Raw genomic sequence first — 21,044 nt, 5'->3', positions numbered from 1 at the left:
ACATAGTGTGGTTTAGTTCCCTTTGCAAGCTATTACACAGTGGAGTTTACCCAGAGTACGACAAAGTATGTTAATAAAATACTAATAATGGATTATAAGGAGAGTAAAAAATTGTTTAATACGTCTCTTTAAACAATTATATAAGCATGACACGAATCATATATCACATGGTATTCTTTTTCCTTAATTTTAGGTTAGTGTACCTAATTGCCAAGTACTAATAAAGGATTGGGTTAAATTTCTTTTATTTTCACCATACCCAAACTGACATGTGTAGTATAGGATTGAAATTGATTACCAAATACACATTATCTTAGTATTAAAATAATAGAAGTTTGAAATTACCGCGTTTCTTAATTCAACAACTTTTGATTCTTATTACTCTTCAGTTCAGTACCATTTCTAGGGTTTATTCCACCTCAAAAAATCTTGTCATTCTTGAATCTTGAACCACCAAAAGAACCCCTAGCAACTGGTACAATTTATTTTTCTTAAAATATGTTGTTTCTTTTTGTATTGTATGTGCACCTTTAAACTACACAGAATCATTTTCTTGATTTTTTTTTTTACAGGTTGTGTAATTTGATTGGAAAAGATGGGTGGATTTGAGCTCAAATGGTTTGTAAGAGTAGCTGTTGTTCTGATGATGGTTCAAAAAATTCTTGGTTGGGGGAAAGAAGGACACTATGTTATCTGCAAAATTGCTGAGGTAAATGAAGTATTTTTTTTTTTTGAATTCTCTGAGTAAATTCTTGTGGAGATTGAGTGTTTGGAGTAATGGGGTGTTTAATGTTGATCTTTTTTTATGGGTTTATTCATAAAGGTTGGATCTTTATGTAGTTGCTTGCAAGAACTTGCGTTGACTAGTTATTCTGATTTCCTATTTGGCCTTGGCTGAAGTCTTTTGAGGGGTTTTATGGATGTGCATTTGTGGCAGAATTGTAGCGTATAGTTGTTCCATAACCAACCCGAAATGGAATGAGCAAGTGCTCAATAACCAAACCAAAGATATAAGGAAATATAGAAAAGAAAATAGCAAAATAGAGAAAAAAAAAGGCAGACTTTCCTTCATTCGTTAATGCTTTAAAGTTGTGGCTACAACTGAATATAAAGAGTGTAGTAGTAGTCTGGAACAGCAGGACATTGTAGAAAACACCATCTTACACTGTTGTTGATGGAAACTCAGACATACTACTTGGAAGCTCATGGTACTATCCGTTACGTAGTAGGTAACTTGATCTGGCAATTATATAGTTACATCGAATCATAATGTTTTTAAAATAGATAGTCTTCGTGTGCTTCAAATGATGAAGGCATAATACATAGATAGATAGGCACTCAAATATGGCGTCAAATGGCAAGTTAACACTTCAACTTTAGTAGCGTACATCTAGACACCTCAACTCGTCCCTACTGAGTCTCGTGGACACCCAATGCTAATGTGGCACATAAATTTTGAAGGTGTCTGGATGATCATTTTGTAAGGTGGAGTGTTCAACTGACACAGTGGAACGAGCTATGGTATCTAGATGTGCATCCTCAAAGTTGGAGTGTTTAGTTGTTAGTTGAAGACAAGTTAAGGTGTCTATCTATGTATTAGTACTGGAGGAAGATTCTTGAAATCCTTTTGAGACATTCCCAGAAACTTCTTATGGTGGACATATTTTGTGATTCTGACAGATTTTATCAAATTAGGTGAAGTCTTTAATATTTTTCTTTGAGTGGAAGCAAGCATATGGAAAGTACTGACAAAATAAAAATAAAAAATTGGTCGAGCTCTTCCTTTGGAAGCTTATGTGAATCTCTTGGGTCTTTCAGGAATATCTAACAGAAGATGCTTTGGCTGCAGTCAAAGCATTACTCCCAGATCAAGCCGAAGGTGATCTTGCAGCTGTCTGCTCCTGGCCTGATGAGGTTCGGCGCCACTACCACTACCGCTGGAGTTCTCCATTACATTATGTAGATACACCTGATTTCTTGTGCAATTACAAATATTGCCGTAAGTGACACTACATATAATTGCTTCTATAGAAAAACTTCTTGGTTCATGTTAGCTATTCATTTTGGTATCAAGTTTACTCCCTACGTATCAAATGAAAAGAGAAGTACGGTAAAAGATTTCTAGCTCATGTCTGCATTTCCTATTGTTACTTGGTGCACTGAAGGCAAAGTAGCAGCACACACTTGATCCAGTAGTTAATAGTTGACATTTTTTCTGTTATAACGATAAACCCTGATATGGCATATTAAGATACATCTTTTAATGCACTTTTGTATCTTAGCTTTGAGCCATTAATAACCTTGGTCTACTTTCTGATAGGAGACTGCCATGACGGGCATGGGCTCAAGGACAGGTGTGTTACGGGAGCAATATACAACTACTCAATGCAACTTTCACAGGGATATTATGATTTAAATTCAGAAAAATGTGAGGAAGACTGCCCCTCTGTGTTATTGATGCATTTATTGGACTGGAACTAATTATTTCTAGTGACAGACAACTTGACTGAAGCACTTATGTTCTTGTCTCATTTTGTTGGTGACGTACATCAGGTCAGCTCACCTTTTCTGGAACCTTGGTGTATGTAACTGTAAATAAACACAAATGTATGTGTCTGCATATAAATGTTTGGAACTATTTCGATAAGTTTCTTCAGTCCTAAATACTTGATTAAAGAATAAGTTTCTTTTAGTCTTAAATAAAAACGTCCATACTGCTATGCCTCTGGTATAGAAGTAAAATAAAGGGCAGTGTGCACAAAGCATCCTGCATCTGGGGAAGGGTCGCACCCTAAGGGGGTCTAATGTAGGCAGCCTACCTTGACACATAAATGATGTGGGAGTTATCCACGGGACATGGAATTGAACCATTAGAAATGCCATCATTTCTGAGTAATATGCTTCCTTTTCCTGATCTAATCTGATTAAGTGGGTGGTTGTTCCATGCTCCAAATATATGTCCTTGCCTTTTTGGAAGCCCACTCACTTCAAATTTATTTTTGTTATGGAAATCCAGAATTAAATATTGTGGTATTTCGTCCTGCGAGGACTATGTTATTATATGCTGACATTCTTTTCAGGGGAACTCTTCTGCCTGTGGTAGTTTTGTGCTTCTCTTACCAAAGGAGCTCTTTTATTACCTGCATTGTGCTTGGCTGGACATGAATTAGGAAGGTCCAGTCTAGTTTAATAGATTAAGTTCTTCCATCATTCAATGACACCTGAACCTTGTACTCAAGTGATCAGCTACTTTTATTAGAACCTCCACAAACAGTTGTTTTAGACCTTGTTTCAATCATCTACTGGTCTTATAAAAGTTGCATGTCTGGGGAAGCATGTGACTGATAAGGCGGATTTTTGAGAAAAAAAATTCCAATCCCTGTAGGTCACACAACAAGTTTTTTTTTTCTTTTATGTGTGTGTTTGCGTGTCTCACCAATTATCTTTTATTTAACCAGTTGTATATTTTTATTCTGTCGTGTGATTGTCTGAAATATGATCACAAGACAGGATAAATGATTAAAAAAATATGATCATGAGACAGACTTCATCAAATCCAAAGCGTGTACAGCATATATTTGATGTTTCTTTACTATCTAAATTTGAGTGTTGATCAGGAAAAGAAAATGGAAGTCCTGGAAGGTTTATTCAGTTTTATCTTATTTTGTTTTCTGTGTGCAGCCTCTTCATGTTGGTTTCACTGGAGATCTTGGTGGAAACAGTATAATAGTTCGTTGGTACAGGAGGAAGACTAATTTGCACCATGTAGGTTGTGCGTTTCTTTTTGAGTCCAATTCATTCTGATCTCATTCTTTTGGATCACTAAACAAAATTAAGTGTAACATCTTCGAGCAGACTTATTCACTTCATGTTACCATTAATTATACAAAGTGTCTATAATTTATAGTCCTTTTCATTTGAAATATATTTAGATAATACCCTCTTTAACTCTCAAATTACGTATTCACTTTTCTCTACTTTGAAAACAAAAGGCAAGTTCTGAGCATGTTTACCTCTTATCTTTTACCTGTCAAACAATACTTGAGAAGTAGTATATACATCTTAAACTGTATGCGTACAAGAGAAGGGGTGTATTTTGAAACATTAATTTATTTAATGTTAACCATCCATAAATCAGATATCTATTAGAAACAGCCACTGTAACTTCTTGACTTATACTTTTCCAGGTATGGGATACCATGATTATTGAATCTGCGTTAAAGACATACTACAAATCTGATATAATGTTAATGACACAAGCTCTTCTGAAAAACATCACTGTAAGTTTTAGTTGATTTCTTCGTACACAGTATTATATATCTATTTGTTAGAGGTATGAACTTTACAATTCTTCAAGTGATGTTGGAAATTGTTAAATGATGCATGAATATTGTGGGAGGATTTCATCATCCCAGAGCCACAGTGCTCATTGGAAAGAATCTCACTCTCTTTTGTTCTCTTAAAGAAAATATTACTGTGCTCTTAGCATAACTGAGTCTCTGAAATCGTAGTCAAAAATCTGCCTCACATGGATTCCTCCACTTTCTGGTCCAGCAAGATGTAACAAATTGTTTTTCCTAGCTTATGCAGAAAATCTTTCTTCAATAATATCATTGCAAGTTTTCTGCAAGTTTTTTTTTTTGTTTCGGATGTATAGATAGCACTAACTCCTGAATTTGTTAAGCTTAAAACCTTTCAGTTTGAGTATGTGTATTTCACTAGCTTCTCAAGACGCGGAGAAAACAATCGTGTGCATCCTGTCATTTCTTCTATTCTCTGTATTCCCATAATCACTTGTAACTAATGTACTTGTATCTGGAAATAGGATGAATGGTCCGATGATGTTCCATCTTGGGAAAGTTGCAAGGAGATGGTTTGTCCTGACCCGTAAGTGTTGATATTCATACGTTACATATATATAAAAACAATGCACTATTTTGAGGAATTCGTTTTTACAGATATGCTTCTGAAAGTATCAGTTTGGCCTGCAAGTTTGCCTACAGAAATGCAACCCCGGGAAGCACTTTAACAGGTAAAACCTGATCATCTGTAGTCTTCTTTCACTTTCTAGCTTTTATTTGAACAATGTGCTTGACCTTCATAAATTTGTTATATTGGAAAACACTCTTAATTAGATTAGTGTGAACACCTAATTTTTTACCGAAGCTAAAATTTTACCTCTTTTAGTATTTAAATATTTATTGTGATCTAAACTAGATATTATCTTATTTTAGTTTAAAATATTTGAAAACTATAGGAAAAGATAGTAACTTTATTATTATTTTGTTACTATCCGTTTTCTTAATCTGATTATTTAACACTTTATATATTAATTGATTTAGAATTAATTAATTTAAATTTTGTATTGATATATTTATAATATTCAAAGAAGAAAAGCTGAAAATTGGAAAAAAGAAAAGAAAGAGTAAACCTAAACTAAACTACCTACTCCCTCACGTTTCTTTTTCACACTTTCAACCGTAAAAACCTCAACGAAGAAAATCTTTCACTCTCTCACGTCCCTTATCCCTTGCAACAAATTTATACATCCAATATTGTATATACTCAAGCAACAACAACGAGTACAGGGAATGAGAGCAAGAGGAAAAAAAAAACTGATAAGCAAAAGAGATAGAAATTGAGCAGAAGAAACGTGATAGAAAAATTAATAAAAAGAAGAAGAGAGTTAGAAAGCAGAGAGCAAATCTGAGAGTTTGGGAAAAGAGTGTTCCGAGAATCGAGTTATTGTTCGCGGTTTCGAGTTTGTGGACCTGATTTGGAAATTTGTAGATTGTACGTTACCTTCCTTTGTTAGTCGAAAGCAATTTGAAGGTTCGTTTTCACCCTTACCTGTTTGTTTTAAAAAATCTATATAAATTGTATGTTTGGATCATTTACGTTGAGTTATTTAAGATGTGTGTTTTCAATGTTCTTAAATAATGTTTCATGATTAGTAAATAAGACATTAGGTCTGCCAGAATTAAAATTGGCCGCCTTGTAACCTTATAAATGGATTTAAAAATTGGAGTTAATTTGCACTTCATGAGAAGAGAGAAAGGAGATATAAATTCTATTTAGAGATTCATTGTCAAAGAGGAAAGTAAAAAGTAAATAAATAGAGTTAGATACACTACAATGAGAGAGAAAACACAAACAAAAAAAGAAGAAGGAAGAAGATACAGGAGAAAGAAACTAAAAATTTATTTTACCATGTGTTTGTATTGTTTATGCATAATTATTTTTTGTTATTTTGGAGTATGATTAATCATTAATGCATGTATATAGTTTCTCTGCTTCTATGATTTGTGAGTTTTAAAATGAATATATTGATTATTGATTATTGATTATTGATTATTGAAGTATGCCAAGACATGAAGTTTTAAGCTTAAAGAATGTTACTAAACTTTAAAGAAGAATGTTACTAAACTTTAAAGTTAACGTGGAAAGCTAGTTTTTTTGTTTGTTTTGATTTCCAATCCATTCCGTCATTGCCCGAGCATATTCAATTGAGCCTATTGTTGTTTTTATAGTATAAATTTCTTAGAATTTAAATTTTGTGCACTATACAAAATATTTTACACTATTAAGTAATTTTATAAGTAAATACAGTAACTTTTCTTAAGTAATATTATTTACTTTTTTAGAACAAAACAAGTTACTAAAGAGTAGATATGGTTTATGAATGTTGATTGCTACTTGTACTAACAAAATAAATAAATTGTTTTACTGTAAAAAAATAATTTTTTTTCAAACTTTGTTCACCATTTTGATCTTTCATCGGAGTTTATCAAGATCATAGCTAAAATAGCTTTTTTTACTCTTTAATAAAATAAGACAAATTTTAACGCAAGTTTAAAATAAATCAAAGAAGGTGGGACATAAAGTAATTTCTAAGCATATGAGTATAATATATTTAAAAATTGAGTCAAGTCAAATAGTCAATAAAGCGACCGTGTTAAAATCACGAGGCTCGAGTGGTGTCTAATATTTTCTTCTCGGTCAACATAATTTCCTTACCCAAAATTTTATTTCGTAGACTAATAAAAAATAGAGTTTTCTTTTTATTAGGAATTTCAATTAGGTGACTTGAACACCAAAATTCAATTCCAAGTGGTGACTCTGAAATAAAATAATCCCTTTTCAAAATAGTTACTTTGATTGGATTTTTTTTTAAAAACTTCATCGTTCTTTTAAGGGATAAAAATCATCACGAAGAAGAGCCCATGATACCAGAACATGTTAATGGCAGAAGATTTTTAGAGTTGTTGCACATCAATCAAAACAAAATAGGTGATTACCTTGATAATTGATGAGTTCATTTAGAATTTTTATACAAAAGATATGACTGAAAAGATGGGTTCGATTTATATGGAACAAAACTCTGCAATGGTGGGTGTCGCCTTACCTAGGAAGCGCATAGTTATGATGCCTTTATAGTAGCTTTTTTAGAGATCATGGTATTTCCAAAAAAGAGAGGAAAGATCAACATAAATTTAGTTGTCGTCACTACAAATTCTGAGAAGAAGCCTAATATCACCCTTGAATTGATGGTTCTAGCATACATATACTATTACCCTTTTATAGTGGACTCCAAAGTAGAATGTAATGATTACATTTGGGCCATAAGGAAAAAAAAATTAAAGATCTGATTTTCCAAAAGGACATTAAAGCTTGGAAGAAATACCTCAATGCTCTAACCGCTAACAAGATTGTGTGGAATTATTATAGGTTCCCACCAGACGAGGTGATATACATGTCTATTGTTCATCATCCTAATGGGTCTTCGAGGTATCCACTCGGAGTCATGCTGCAATTTGATCGACGCTAGTTTTTACCTCCTAATAAAGATATGCGGGAATTCATGTATGAGTTTCATCCCAAGATCACTCTAAGGAAATTAGAAATATTTAAGATTTGGGGAGGATGTATACTTTCAAGTCCCCACGACAGGGTGGAGGATTGCGACAAGGGTGAGGTGAACCAGTCATACTTAGGATGGCTTCATGATTAACCCCTTTAAGGTTATGTCAGAAAGGTCGGTGAAGGGGCCGATAGATTGAGAAACGAAAGTTGAGGTTAGAATCAAACAAACTCAACTCGAGGTTGAAGAAAATTATGGGTTTACTCTGGATGTCTTAACTAATGAGTAATGACCTAAAGAATATTAAAGAATAGTTGACCCAACTTAAGGCAACATTCGAAGCTAGAGTTAGGTTGGTTCATAAAAGGGTTGAGAAGGAACGTCGTTCTACCATCTTACTTTAAAACTTAGGTATTATGACGGGCGCTATGGAGCAGCGGAAAAGTTTAAAAAAGAAAAGGTCAAACTCATATGTGCACAATCTAGACTTTAGAATCAAGTAAAGGCTTATGGAACGTGAAAGGAAAATAGCAAAGCATTTCACTACTTATTAGGGAAGAGTGTGATATTGAAAGAAATCAACAAATAGTTGAGTGAGATGCACTCCACATTCAAGTTAAAGAGCTCTAGGAACAAAAAGAGAATTTGACACGTGCAGTCAATACTACTTGACATTGATTACAAAACTGTCACGAAAATATGAATGAGGCCAATGATTGAGTACTTCAACTCAAGGATACACTCAAACGAAGTTTATATTGGTTGTCTACATCATTATGATGAGAGATCAGGCCGACAGACGCGTGCTCTCGCTCCTCATCTACCAAAAGTATTGGCTAAAATTTATTCGAGGCGATTGAGATCCGAAATACTTTCAGAAGATATTATAGAAATGAAAATAATTTAGGTGCATGACATACAACGTATGATTAATATTCAAAAAGAGTTAAATTTTTACACGCTTGTTTTTGTTTATAAAGAAAGTTTAAAGGTGGTTGGTTTGTGGTTAAGCTAGCATCTCATCCATACTATACAAAATCAAAGGGAAAAGAGAAAATGACCCCCAAAGGCGGAATAAATCAGATAATGAGGAAGTCCAAAATCAGATAGTTTCATAAGAATCAGTATCAGTAGAAGAAGTAAGGATGTTGAGATAACAAATTGCTAAAATGTACGTAGCTTGGATGAATGGGCAAGTTCCTCCGTCTTCAATTCGTAAATATCTTAATACGAATATGTCATCTCCTATCCAGTCTCGGCAAGTGATTCAGTTTATCCACCAGGATTTGGTCCATATGTTAACACATCTATTGGAACTTCCACAATGGGCGTATTCATTAGGCGTATCGTGAAGTTCCAACAGTATTAGATGTGTTCACATATGGACCAAATCTAGGTGGATAAATTGGATCACTTGTCGTTGTCGAGACTTGGATAAAGGATGGCATATTCGTATGCAGATATTCACGAATTGAAGATGGAGGACCTTGTCCATTTCAATCATTTGTTGTCTTAACATCTTTACTTCTTCTACTGATATTGATTCTTGTGAAACCATCTAATTTTGGACTATCTCATTGTTTGACTCTATTCCATCTTTGTGGGTCATTTTCTCTTTTGACTTTGTAAAGTATGGTTGAGATGTCTGCTTAACCACCTTTAAACTTTTTTTATAAACAAAAACAAATGTGTTAGAATTTAGCTCTTTTTTAATATTAATCACACATTACATGTCAAGCACCTAAATTATTTTCATTTCTTCTGAAAGTGTTTCGGATCTCAATCGCCTCCAAGACTTCAATAAATTTTAGCCAATACTTTTGGTAGATGCGGAGCACGTGTTTGTTGGCCTGATCTCTCATTATTTTGATGTAGATAACCACCATAAACTTCATTGAGTGTATCCTTGAGTTGAAGTACTCAATCTTTGGCCTCATTCATATTTTAGTGACAATTTTGTAACCAATGTTGAGTAGTATTAACTGGATGTGTAACATTCTCTTCTTGTTCCTGGAGCTCTTGAATATGAAGTGCATCTTGCTCAACTAATGGTTGATTTCTTTCAATCTCACACTTTGCTTGCTTGATAAGCAGTGAAATGCTTTGCTCTTTCCTGTTTCATAAAAGCCTTTACTTGATTCTGAAGTTTAGACTGTGCGCATATGAGTTGGGCCTTTTCTTTTTTAAACTTTTCCTGTTGTTGCTCTATAGTGTTTGTCATAATACCCAAGTCCTCTTGTAAGGTCAGAATGGTAGAACGATGTTCCTTCTCAACCATTTATTGAACCAACCTAACTCTAGCTTCCAATGTTGTCTCATGTTGGGCCAACTCTTCTTTAACATTCTTTAGATCATTAGTTAAGACATTGAGAGTAGATCTTATTTTCTTCAACCTCGAGTAGAGCTTTCTTGATTCTAACTTTCGCTTCTCGATCTATGGGCCCCTTTACCGATCTTTTTGACATAACCTTAGGGGGGTTGATCATGAAACCATACTAAGTATGAGTGGCCCACCTCACCCTTGTCGCGATCCTCCACCCTGTCGTTGGGACTTGAGAATATTCATTCTCCCCAAATCTTAAATATTTTTTATATCCATAAAAGAGATCTTGGGTAGGTTAAAAATTGGCGTCGATCATATTGCCGCATGACTCTGAGTGGCATGTAGTAAGGCTGGACATCTTGAAGACCCATTAGGACGATAGACATGTATGTCACCTCGTCTATTGGGAACCAATGATAATTCATTTTGTCAGAGCATTGAAGTATTTCTTCCAAGCTTCAAGGCCCTTTGAAAAAATTTGATCTTTAATTCTTTCCTTGTAGCCCCAACGTATTCATTCTATTTTGAAGTTCACTACTTAAGGGTAATAACGAATGTGCTTAATCATCCACATTTGCAGTAAAATATTGCATCCCTCAAAATAATATTCTCCATTCTTGCTCTTGTTAGAGTGCGGTAAATATCTGCTAGAACCTAGGTACAAGGGTGATGTTAGGCTTTTTGTCAGAAGCTGTAATAACTGCAATTAAATTTATGTTGATCTTTCTTCCCTTTTTTAGAAATACCATGATCCCCAAAAAGCTACTATAAAGGCATCATAATTATGTGTTTCCCAGGTCAGGCGATACCTAGCATTATGGAGTTTCGTTCCATATAAATCGAACCCATCTTTTCGGCCATATCTTTTGTATAAAAATTCTAAATGAGCCCATTTATTATCAAGGCAACCACCTATTTCGTTTTCATTGATGTACAACAACTCCAAAAATCTTCTACCATTAACATATTTTGGAATCATGGGCTCTTCTTCGTGAAGATTTTTACCCCTTCCCATGAATACACCTATTTCTTCCAGAGTGGGGGTCAGTTGAAAGTCTAAAAAATGGAATACATTATTTAACAGATCCCAAAAATGAATTAGTGCTTCTATCAAATCTCTTAGTGGCCCAACATACAAGAGGCATCGTAAGAATCTCAAGCGTTTGAACACCACTCCTTTTCTATAATTCGTCATACTTTCATACCATGTCCTTGTCGGGGCCTAATCCAATATCATGAACCAAGGTGATTGATCATTCCTTGGTCTCTTGTCTCCCTTTCCATATGAGCTCATATTTCCCTATAGGATGATGATGACATTAGGACTTAACTATGTTTTAATGAAACATTTTTTTTGAAATAATAATTAATTAAAAAGTCTTAGACTCGAGACAAGATTTTAATGACGCTTGAACTAGAACGAATAGGGACAATCAAATTATTTGAACAAGAGTAAGGATTTGATAACAGCTCAAACTTATTTTATTAAAAAAAAATGGACTTTTATAGTACTCACAAAGATAGAAAAGGGATATAAAGACATGACGAAATCAAGAATGACACATCTTTATAGAATAGTTCAAGTTATTTTGGAAAACTGATTGGATGCTAGGAGGAAAACACATTTTGTTTTAGAACAAGTCATCAAATCTTTTATTCTTGTTAATTATTTAATTATAAAAAATTCTTTTATTGGATAATCTGAGTAGAATTGAAAAATAATATATATATATATATATATAAAATAGAATTTTTTATTTTATTAAAGAGGTATGAATTTTGACAAAGAAAAGGTATTTAAGGAAATTAAGGCTCACCTTTTTAAAATAAAATTAATTAATTCATCTTAAGTTAGTCGACATTTGGTATAGTGTCAACAGGGGAAGCTTTTTCTTTGTGACTTGTTTGATTGGGAACAAGTTATTCCGGATTAGTTATCCTAGGATAACTTATCACACCATGTATATGTGATAATTTATCCCATAAGTTATTCCAAACATGTCAACCAAATAAGAAACAAATTTTTTAATCCCATGACTAATTAATTATTTTTATCCCTCACATCAAACGACCCCTAACTATGAGAAAACCAAATTCAGAAGAAAACATTCATTTATGCTGTTTTCTGTAATGACTAAGCTCGAGATGCTGTAATATCAACCCATTATTGGACATACTGTTACGTGATGCTGGCAAGGCTTTTTTTTGCCTGTTTGATAATAACTACACTGACGTGGATATATGTAATTTAGTTTTCTTCATTATTGTTTACATGATCTTGCTCTGCCCTTGGTTGGATCCATTTTCTTAACATTTCTTCCCTACAAATCAACCACCTATAAAATATATATGGAAAGCCAAGCTACGTACTGCTATGTTCTGTGTGTAACAATAACTAGCTAACATTGAGAGAAGCCTCCATGTGCATCACAAAATATAACCCAATCGTATTCAATATATTTTCGAAAACAGCCACTCTACCTCCACGAGGTAGTGATAAGGTCTCCACTTTGTAGGGTTCACTAGGTATGTTGGTATTTTTTATATTCAATATATTATTAATCTTCCATTATCTGTTTGTTTTCCAGACGATTACTTCCTCTCTCGTCTTCCTGTTGTGGAGAAGAGGTTGGCGCAAGGTGGGGTCCGCTTGGCTGAAGTTCTCAACCGAATTTTCACTAAAAACCCATCAGTTGCTGCACAGTGAAGATAAACTGCAGAAGAAAACCACTCTATGTATCCAATTTCCATTATAACTTGGGAGTTCCCTTCACGCCAAGAACTGAAGCCTACATAAGTGACTTATAAGTCAACTATTGTATTTAAAAAGGTGTAATAAAATGTAACTTTAGATGCAAAACTAGTCCATTATTACATATGATAGATGCTGCTATCATATTGGAATATGCTGTATGTTGCTTTTATGGATAATCAACCTCTATTTTACTTATTAAGATAAGAGGAATCTTCAACTTGTACACAACAAGAACCATTTCAACATTTTTTGTATATATAGAACAAGCCCAAGTTTGGTGGGACACTTCTGGTTTTTGATACCTGTCAAGTTATAGAACTTCTTTGAGGATGTTGAGGTTAACTTCATTAAGCATTATTTTCTTTCTCTGTCTTGCTTTTATCAACCATCATGGTGCTGAAGCATGGAGCAAAGAGGGCCATATGATGACATGTCGAATCGCGCAGGTATATATTCTATTTGAATTTATTTGAAAAATGTATTTTTTTTTTGGCTTCAAATAATAAGAACTATTGCATGTGGAAACAGGGCTTGTTGAATGATGAGGCAGCTCATGCAGTCAAGATGTTGTTACCGGATTATGTTAACGGCGATTTATCGGCCCTCTGCGTGTGGCCGGATCAAGTCCGCCACTGGTATAAGTATAAATGGACAAGCCCTCTACACTTCATTGATACACCAGATAAAGCTTGCAACTTTGATTATGAAAGTAAGTCAAATGCATCAAAAAACTCGATGTATTTATTCTCTCTTTTCACAATTAGATCCTATAATTCATAATTATTTTTTGTATGATGAAAAGGGGACTGTCATGATCAACATGGAGTGAAGGATATGTGTGTTGCTGGTGCAATTCAGAACTTTACTACTCAACTCTCTCATTACAGAGAGGGAACTTCCGATCGTCAATGTAAGAATCAAAAATAGTAAATTTCTTATATTGTAAGGGGGTAATTCACTTATGATACCATATAATTTGTCAATAATTACAGATAATATGACAGAGGCCTTGCTGTTCTTGTCACATTTCATGGGAGATATCCATCAAGTATGTATCACTATTTTTTTCGCGTTTGAAACGTTAAATAATAGCAACCAACGTATGACTATTCTTCAGAAAAACTTGTTACCTTGTTGTTTTGGTGATTTCAGCCAATGCATGTTGGCTTTACAAGTGATGCTGGAGGAAATAGTATTGATTTACGCTGGTTTAGGCATAAATCAAACTTGCACCATGTAAGTATATAACTTATCGAGTTTGATCCAAGATTTAAAGTTAATGTGTTCAAATTTGACTATGATAGTAAGAAAAAAGATGATTAACGACGTACGTTTTCCTTTGTAAAAAAAAATAATGTTATAGGTGTGGGATAGGGAAATAATTCTAACAGCTGCAAAAGACTACTATGCAAAGGATGTAAACCTCCTTGAAGAAGACATTGAAGGAAACTTCACTGACGTAAGAGTCAATCTCTTAAACTTGTTAGGATATTTCATTTAGACATTCGAACCAAGTCAGGTTCCATTTGAACACCTTAGTTCCTACTAATAAATTGTTTCAATTAGACATTTTCGATTCAAATTTTGATTTTGTTAAATCATATACATACTCAGGGAATTTGGTCTGATGATCTTGCTTCTTGGAGAGAATGTGGCAATGTATTTTCTTGTGTAAACAAGTGAGTTCTTTCTCAATTATGTAAATCGAAGTTGATTTTGAAACGACTAAACGTACAAAAACATATATACTTTGACTATGACTTAAATAACGATATTAAGCACTTGTCCTTGAGAAATTGATTTATTGTTGATGTGATGTTTCAAGGTTTGCAACGGAAAGTATAAATATAGCATGTAAATGGGGATACAAAGGTGTTGAAGCTGGTGAAACTTTATCAGGTATTTTTCACTTGACTGTCTACGATTTTATTGTGTATGCTTGGGATACAAATTAATAAATTGAAATTTAATCTATTTTAATTTGTGCAGATGATTATTTCAATTCAAGACTTCCAATAGTAATGAAACGAGTAGCACAAGGTGGAATACGATTAGCCATGCTTTTAAACAACGTTTTTGGAGTTTCTCAACAAGAAGATTCAGTTGCTGCAACTTAATTACCAAATAATTTTATAAAATAGTAATGAAAAACCATATTCATGTTTGACCAAAATAAAATAAAACACTAAATTAGATGACACATCTTTGTGGTCTGATTTAACCTGTCTTACAATTCATTGTTGTATTTAAATTCCTGTAAATTGTAATTACCCACAGATATGTTACTAAAAGTGTAATTACATGTACTTAGCTCGTTTTATCTTTAAATACAAAATGGTAATTTATATATTTGACTATACTATATATCGCATCCTATCTCCAACCCATCTCTATTTTACTCTTCATTTTCTATATTTGGAGAGTAAAATAGAGAATTGGCTCTCCAACCACCCTCCATTTCACTCTTTCTTCTCCGCTGGAGAATTATTATTCACACTCTCTATTTTACTTTTTGATTATTTTGTTATTATTTCTATTATTTTGTAATTAACACATTATTTGTCATGTAAGACCATTAATTAATATTTAACATATGTAATTATTTTTAAATGTAATATAATATTTTTAAAATATATTATTTAATATATATTATGTTCATCTTGAATTAATAATATTTTTATTTTGTTTTATTGTTGTCACTTCAATATGGTTTGATATTATTATTAATTGCCACTATGATGAATGCACAAAATTAAAATGATAAGATGAAAATTTTAATTTAAAAATACAATACATAACATAATAATTTAAATACAAAACAACATAATACATAACATAATAATATCATCACATCAATTTTGATTGCATTTTATGTCCACTAATTTGTATATCATATAAATGTTTATTTGCAATTCATGTTATTTAGAAATTTAGAATAAAATAAAATTTTAATTAAATAAAAAATTTGAAAAAAATAAAATTTATATTACATGAAAATTATACAAAGTAATTATTTGAAAGAAAGAAAATTATATTATGAAATAAAAAAAAATAGAAATAATAATATAATATTAAGGAGAGAAAAAAAGTTTCATTTTTAGAGAGTAAAATAAGAAATTGGGTTGGAGTTAATTGTCTAAAAAAATAGAAAACTTTTTATTTGGAGAGTAAAATAGAGGGTAGGGTTGGAGATGCCCTTAGACACTAGCATGTTGCTTAAAGATAATTTTTTATTTTTTTCCCTCATCTGGTGTTCAGAGCCAACAGGCTACATTGAAACCCCGACTTACTGATCACCTTTTGTCTATATAGACAGTGGCAGAGCCACCTTACAGTTAGGGGGTTCATCTGAACCACCTTCGGCAGAAAATTATATTATTTATATATGGTTAAAATAATTTATAGGTATATATAATAGACGTCAAACCCCCTTCGTCTACTTCGTGTGTCTATTTTTTCAGATTTTGAATCCCTTCTTCAGTGGCGTAGCCAGAAAATTTACAAAGGGTGTCCAAAAATTTAATAGCTAATAAAAATAATTTTATGAATGGTGCACTTAAATTTTGTAAATCAAACTACATAACATTAATGATTAATTTTTTTAATTAAAAATATATCAAAACTTTTAAAATCAAACTACAGAATATTTAGCTTTAATGTTCACGTTTATTTGATAGAAAGTGAACCGTCAAAGAAAAAAAAAAGAGAAAATTCAATTTAGAGTGAAATCACTTTTATGCTTCAAGATTTCATGAATTTCTTAAGACTAACAACGAGAAATGAAAAATAAAGGGTAGAATCAAACGAGTTATATTAAAAGAAATTCTATATGGAGCATTTTCACTTTTAGTAGCTTTATGGAATAAATAAATAAATAAATAAGCTTTGCTTATTAACTTTAAATTAAATAATTACTTTAAAACTTTTAATGAAAAGAAAAAAAAATCAAAAGTCAGAGAACATATTTAGGGGATTTGAACCCGCCCACATCAGGTTGCAAAGGACTTAGTTTGAGCTGAACAACTAAAATCACTGAGCTAAGAAACTTTATTGTTTTTCAAGGGTGTCTAAAATGTGTTACTTAACCATTTAAAGTATCATTTTATTTATATATACAATGTAATTTTCGACGAGGGTGGACACCCTAAGCAAAGGGTAGCTAAGCCCCTATCCTTAATGAAAATTCTGACTCTAGCAAGCACCGTATATAAACGTCATTATTAGAAGAAACAAAATGGTAAACGTCAGCTCTTAATAATATTGGGTTATAATAAAGTAAATCAAACATGAAAGAAACATATGGACCGGTTGTGTATGGAAGGTGACAAATGACTTTGACACGACTTATAACGTAGGCACATACTTCACATGTTTACAGCATTTTAGGTAATACATAGCTGTCTTGCAAACAAATTAGGCTAACTTTGAATAGGTGGACGATAGATGGTAGGTTCGAGTCAGAAGATAGATGAAAATATGATTGATTTGTGTGATGGACGATAGATTGTAGGTTCGAATCAAAAGATAAATGAGTTGATTTGAGTAATATGAAAAAAGACTAGTTATTTATTTATTTTACCCAACTGCTCAGATGCACGGTAATCGATATATAACATTATATAAAATGTTTTTATAATCAAATTATTAATATTTTTTGTGATAAGTATTACTCTTTTCATTTAACTTAGTTTGACGTAAAATTGAATTAATTTTCTTAAAGACATTTATGTTTTTACATATTCATACAATAGTACTTATTATTTGTGTGGCTGCAATATTTGAAACTTTTAAAATTATAAACATGTTTGATAATAAAAGTTTTCATTAAGAAAAATTATAAAGATATATCTCTTTTTAATGGATTATTTTTAAAAAATAGTGAAAAATAAAATAAAATCGATAGAATTGTTAATAACTTGATAAAAAAAAATATAATTAATTTGCTATTACTATATGGTATTAAATTGCTAAGATACTATAAAAAAAATTCTTGACAATGTATGTAATTTAGGTTAAATCCTTATTGTTATACTATTTTATTTTATTTTTGGTAAAATGGAGATATTGTTATACTATTTAATCAGCCTTTACTTCTACTTTTGTACGGTGTGTTCTAGATGTATTCAAACATCATTGGAATATTCTGAATTTTCAAGGCCAAATTCTTGTAGGTGTTTGAAAACGATTTTTGTCCTAGAAGATTTTGATATTTCTCATTTATTAATTATTGTAATGTAAAGCAATTAATCAAAGCCATGTATAGTGTTATTCTCTTTGTACATTATTAGGCTGTCTAAAGATAAATTTTTAGAAAAATTTTCAAAACAACAATATTTTAGCATTTAATAGGACTCCTTGTCAACACTTTCAATATTTATTGAAAATGTCAATATTTTGATTTGTTATAATGCTGACTGTATTTATTTAATTTGAAAGAATACAATTTTTTAATAACAGAAAGGAGAGAATCATGGGAGAAAAAATATTTCAAAAAAGGTAAAAATATTTCCCTTAGTTTTTAATCCTTACTTGTTTGAACTTTTTTAAATATGATTTTATCTGAAATGTATTCGGATGGACTTCTTTAAATATGATTTTGTGTGTCATTATTTTAAAATGTAATTGAAATATAAATTGCGAGTGATATTGAAAATACAAAATGAGCCAAATAAAATATAAATGTATTTACTAATGCAAATAGTATGAATACGTATATAATGAATACGTATATAGATTGTATTTTGGTTATTTAGAATTGAAAATGAATACAAATCAAATCTAAATACAAATTATCTTGTATACAAAGTGATATTGAAAATACAAAATGAGCAAAATAAAATACAAAATATGTTTTATTGATGCAATTAGGATGAATACCTATATAAAACAAATAGACTGTATTTTGGTTATTTAGAATTGAGAATGAATACGAAATCAAATATAAATACAAAACTTGATGGTATACCATTAGGATGAATACAAAATCAAATCTAAATACAAACTATTTGATATATAAAGTGATATTGTAAATACAAAATAAGAAAAATAAGATTAAAACTTTGTTTTACATATGCAATTAGGATGAATACATAAATAAACTGTATTTTGGTTATTTAGAATTGAGAATGAATGGATAATTAAGAACTTCTATCCGACAATTGATTCATCAAGTTCCATGGATTCAAGAAGAGTCTTTTCGGAACCATCCATAGAGCGGCGGCGGTGGAGATTTGGAACCCGACAGGAAACTGCCCGAGCCCTAAAACAAAATCACAAGAAAATCAAAAAAATATATTTAAAAGACTAAAAATCTAAAATACATAAATATTTGATGATTATCTAACCAAACTCACATTCTACTAAATCTGAAATATTAAAACAAAATCACAAGAAAATAAAAAAAAAAAAATTAAAAGACTAAAAATCTGAAAAAAATAAATATTTGATGATTATCTAACCAAACTCACATAAAAATTGAAAAAATTAACGAAAAATCCGTAATATATAAAATCCGAAATACAAGATAATTGATGATTTTAAAAATAAAATCAACATAAATATCACTAAATAATCGAAATTACCTTTAACAATTGAGATATTTCTTGAGTTAAGTTAGAGATTTGTTGAACAAATTAGGAGAACCATTCATAATTTGTATTTCTTGACCTGAAGAAAGAGAAAATATAAAACTTGAATGATGGGGGAAAAGAAACGTGAATGATGGGGAAAGAAGATTAATTAGTAGTTTTTTTTTTCTTTTTTCCTTTTTTATCTGTTATTGCCTTATTGATTTAGAATTTGGTCCAATGATGGACTGTTTTGAGGAAAAAAGGTAAAATAAATAATAATATTTGAATACAATTATTTTGTAAAGTATTGACATTTTGACATTTTAAATAAATCTTTTAAAGTGTAGTTATTTTGACTAATTATGTTAGGTATGTTGACTAGATTGCTAATTTTTCCTAAAATTTTTTGTTAAAAAAATTATTCAAGTTTGAATGATATTTTATTTTTATCTCAGTTTAATTACTATTACATAAATTGAAACAAAAGAAAAGCAGTTATCAAATGTATATAGTCAAAACTCTCTACAATGACAACTTTTATATGAAAATTTTATGGTTAATATAATGAGGTATATATAGGGGTGTTCACGGTTTGGATAAAAACCGATTTAAACCGAAAAATAAAACCAAACCGATAAAATAAAACCGATTTTATTTGGGTTTGGTTTGGTTTGGTTTTAGATTTTTGAAAACCGATAGTATTTGGTTTGGTTATGATTTTATTTGAAAAAGATCGAAGAAATAACCGAACCAAACCGATGAATTATATACATATATTTTATTAATATACATACTTAATATATTATTTTTATAAACAATTTTAAAGATCTTATACATATTTTCATTAAAATTTCTTTATAATGTACTTATTGAAAGCAAAAATTCCCAAGATGAAACATTTATCTTATTGATTTCATGTATTTGAGTGTCTATGACAATTCTTTGTGGGACTGAAAATGTTATTTTCTCTTCCTTCTAGACCAATATAGTGAATTTTAAAGCTTTATTGATAGTAAATTTAGTGATCAAAAGTTCAGTAATTTAAGTCATTCTAACTATTTTTCGTGTTGAATGGATTGTTGTCACTTTTATCACATTTTAAATGAATTGTTTCTTTTATTTTTGTGTATGGTTAATAACCGAACCAAACCAAATCGAAATCGATAATCACAAAACCGATAAATGTATATTATATTTGGTTTGGTTTGGTTTTGATAATTTTAAAACCGATTAAGTTGATTTGGTTTTGATTTTGACCAATAACCGATCCAAACCAACCCGTGAACACCCCTACTAGGTATATATATAGATTTCATTTAGCTATTATAAATAAAAGTACGCAAAATTATATTTAGCTATTATAAATAAAAGCACACTATTATAAATAAAAGTACGCAAAAGTCTATTCATTTGAAAATCAAACAATTATAGCAAAATGTCATTATAGCGAATAGATTGTTATAGGGTTTGATAATTTGTTAGCAACCTTACAAAGGCCATGATGTAATATGTAATTAATTATCATATTTGGTAATT

General features: G+C 31.3%; 2 protein-coding genes across 2 annotated transcripts; both read left to right on the top strand.

Moving 5' to 3' along the window:
- The first annotated feature begins 339 nt into the window (after positions 1–339).
- On the top strand, positions 340–13,235 carry LOC125848385 (endonuclease 4-like). Its single transcript, XM_049528241.1, has 10 exons — positions 340–475; positions 573–709; positions 1,819–1,999; positions 2,321–2,428; positions 2,498–2,553; positions 3,682–3,765; positions 4,188–4,280; positions 4,826–4,887; positions 4,959–5,032; positions 12,773–13,235. The coding sequence occupies exons 2-10, from the start codon at positions 596–598 to the stop codon at positions 12,889–12,891; spliced, it is 891 nt and encodes a 296-aa protein (XP_049384198.1). The 5' UTR covers positions 340–475; positions 573–595; the 3' UTR covers positions 12,892–13,235.
- Positions 13,187–15,296, top strand: LOC125848384 (endonuclease 1). Its single transcript, XM_049528240.1, has 9 exons — positions 13,187–13,385; positions 13,468–13,648; positions 13,742–13,849; positions 13,932–13,987; positions 14,092–14,175; positions 14,303–14,398; positions 14,554–14,618; positions 14,765–14,838; positions 14,929–15,296. Exons 1-9 carry the CDS (start codon positions 13,269–13,271, stop codon positions 15,054–15,056), a joined length of 909 nt encoding a protein of 302 aa, XP_049384197.1. The 5' UTR covers positions 13,187–13,268; the 3' UTR covers positions 15,057–15,296.
- The last annotated feature ends 5,748 nt before the right edge of the window (positions 15,297–21,044 follow it).

This window comes from Solanum stenotomum, chromosome 12, assembly GCF_019186545.1.
Source record: "Solanum stenotomum isolate F172 chromosome 12, ASM1918654v1, whole genome shotgun sequence".
Taxonomy (NCBI): Eukaryota; Viridiplantae; Streptophyta; class Magnoliopsida; order Solanales; family Solanaceae; genus Solanum; species Solanum stenotomum.
This window is presented reverse-complemented; position numbering and strand designations above follow the sequence as displayed.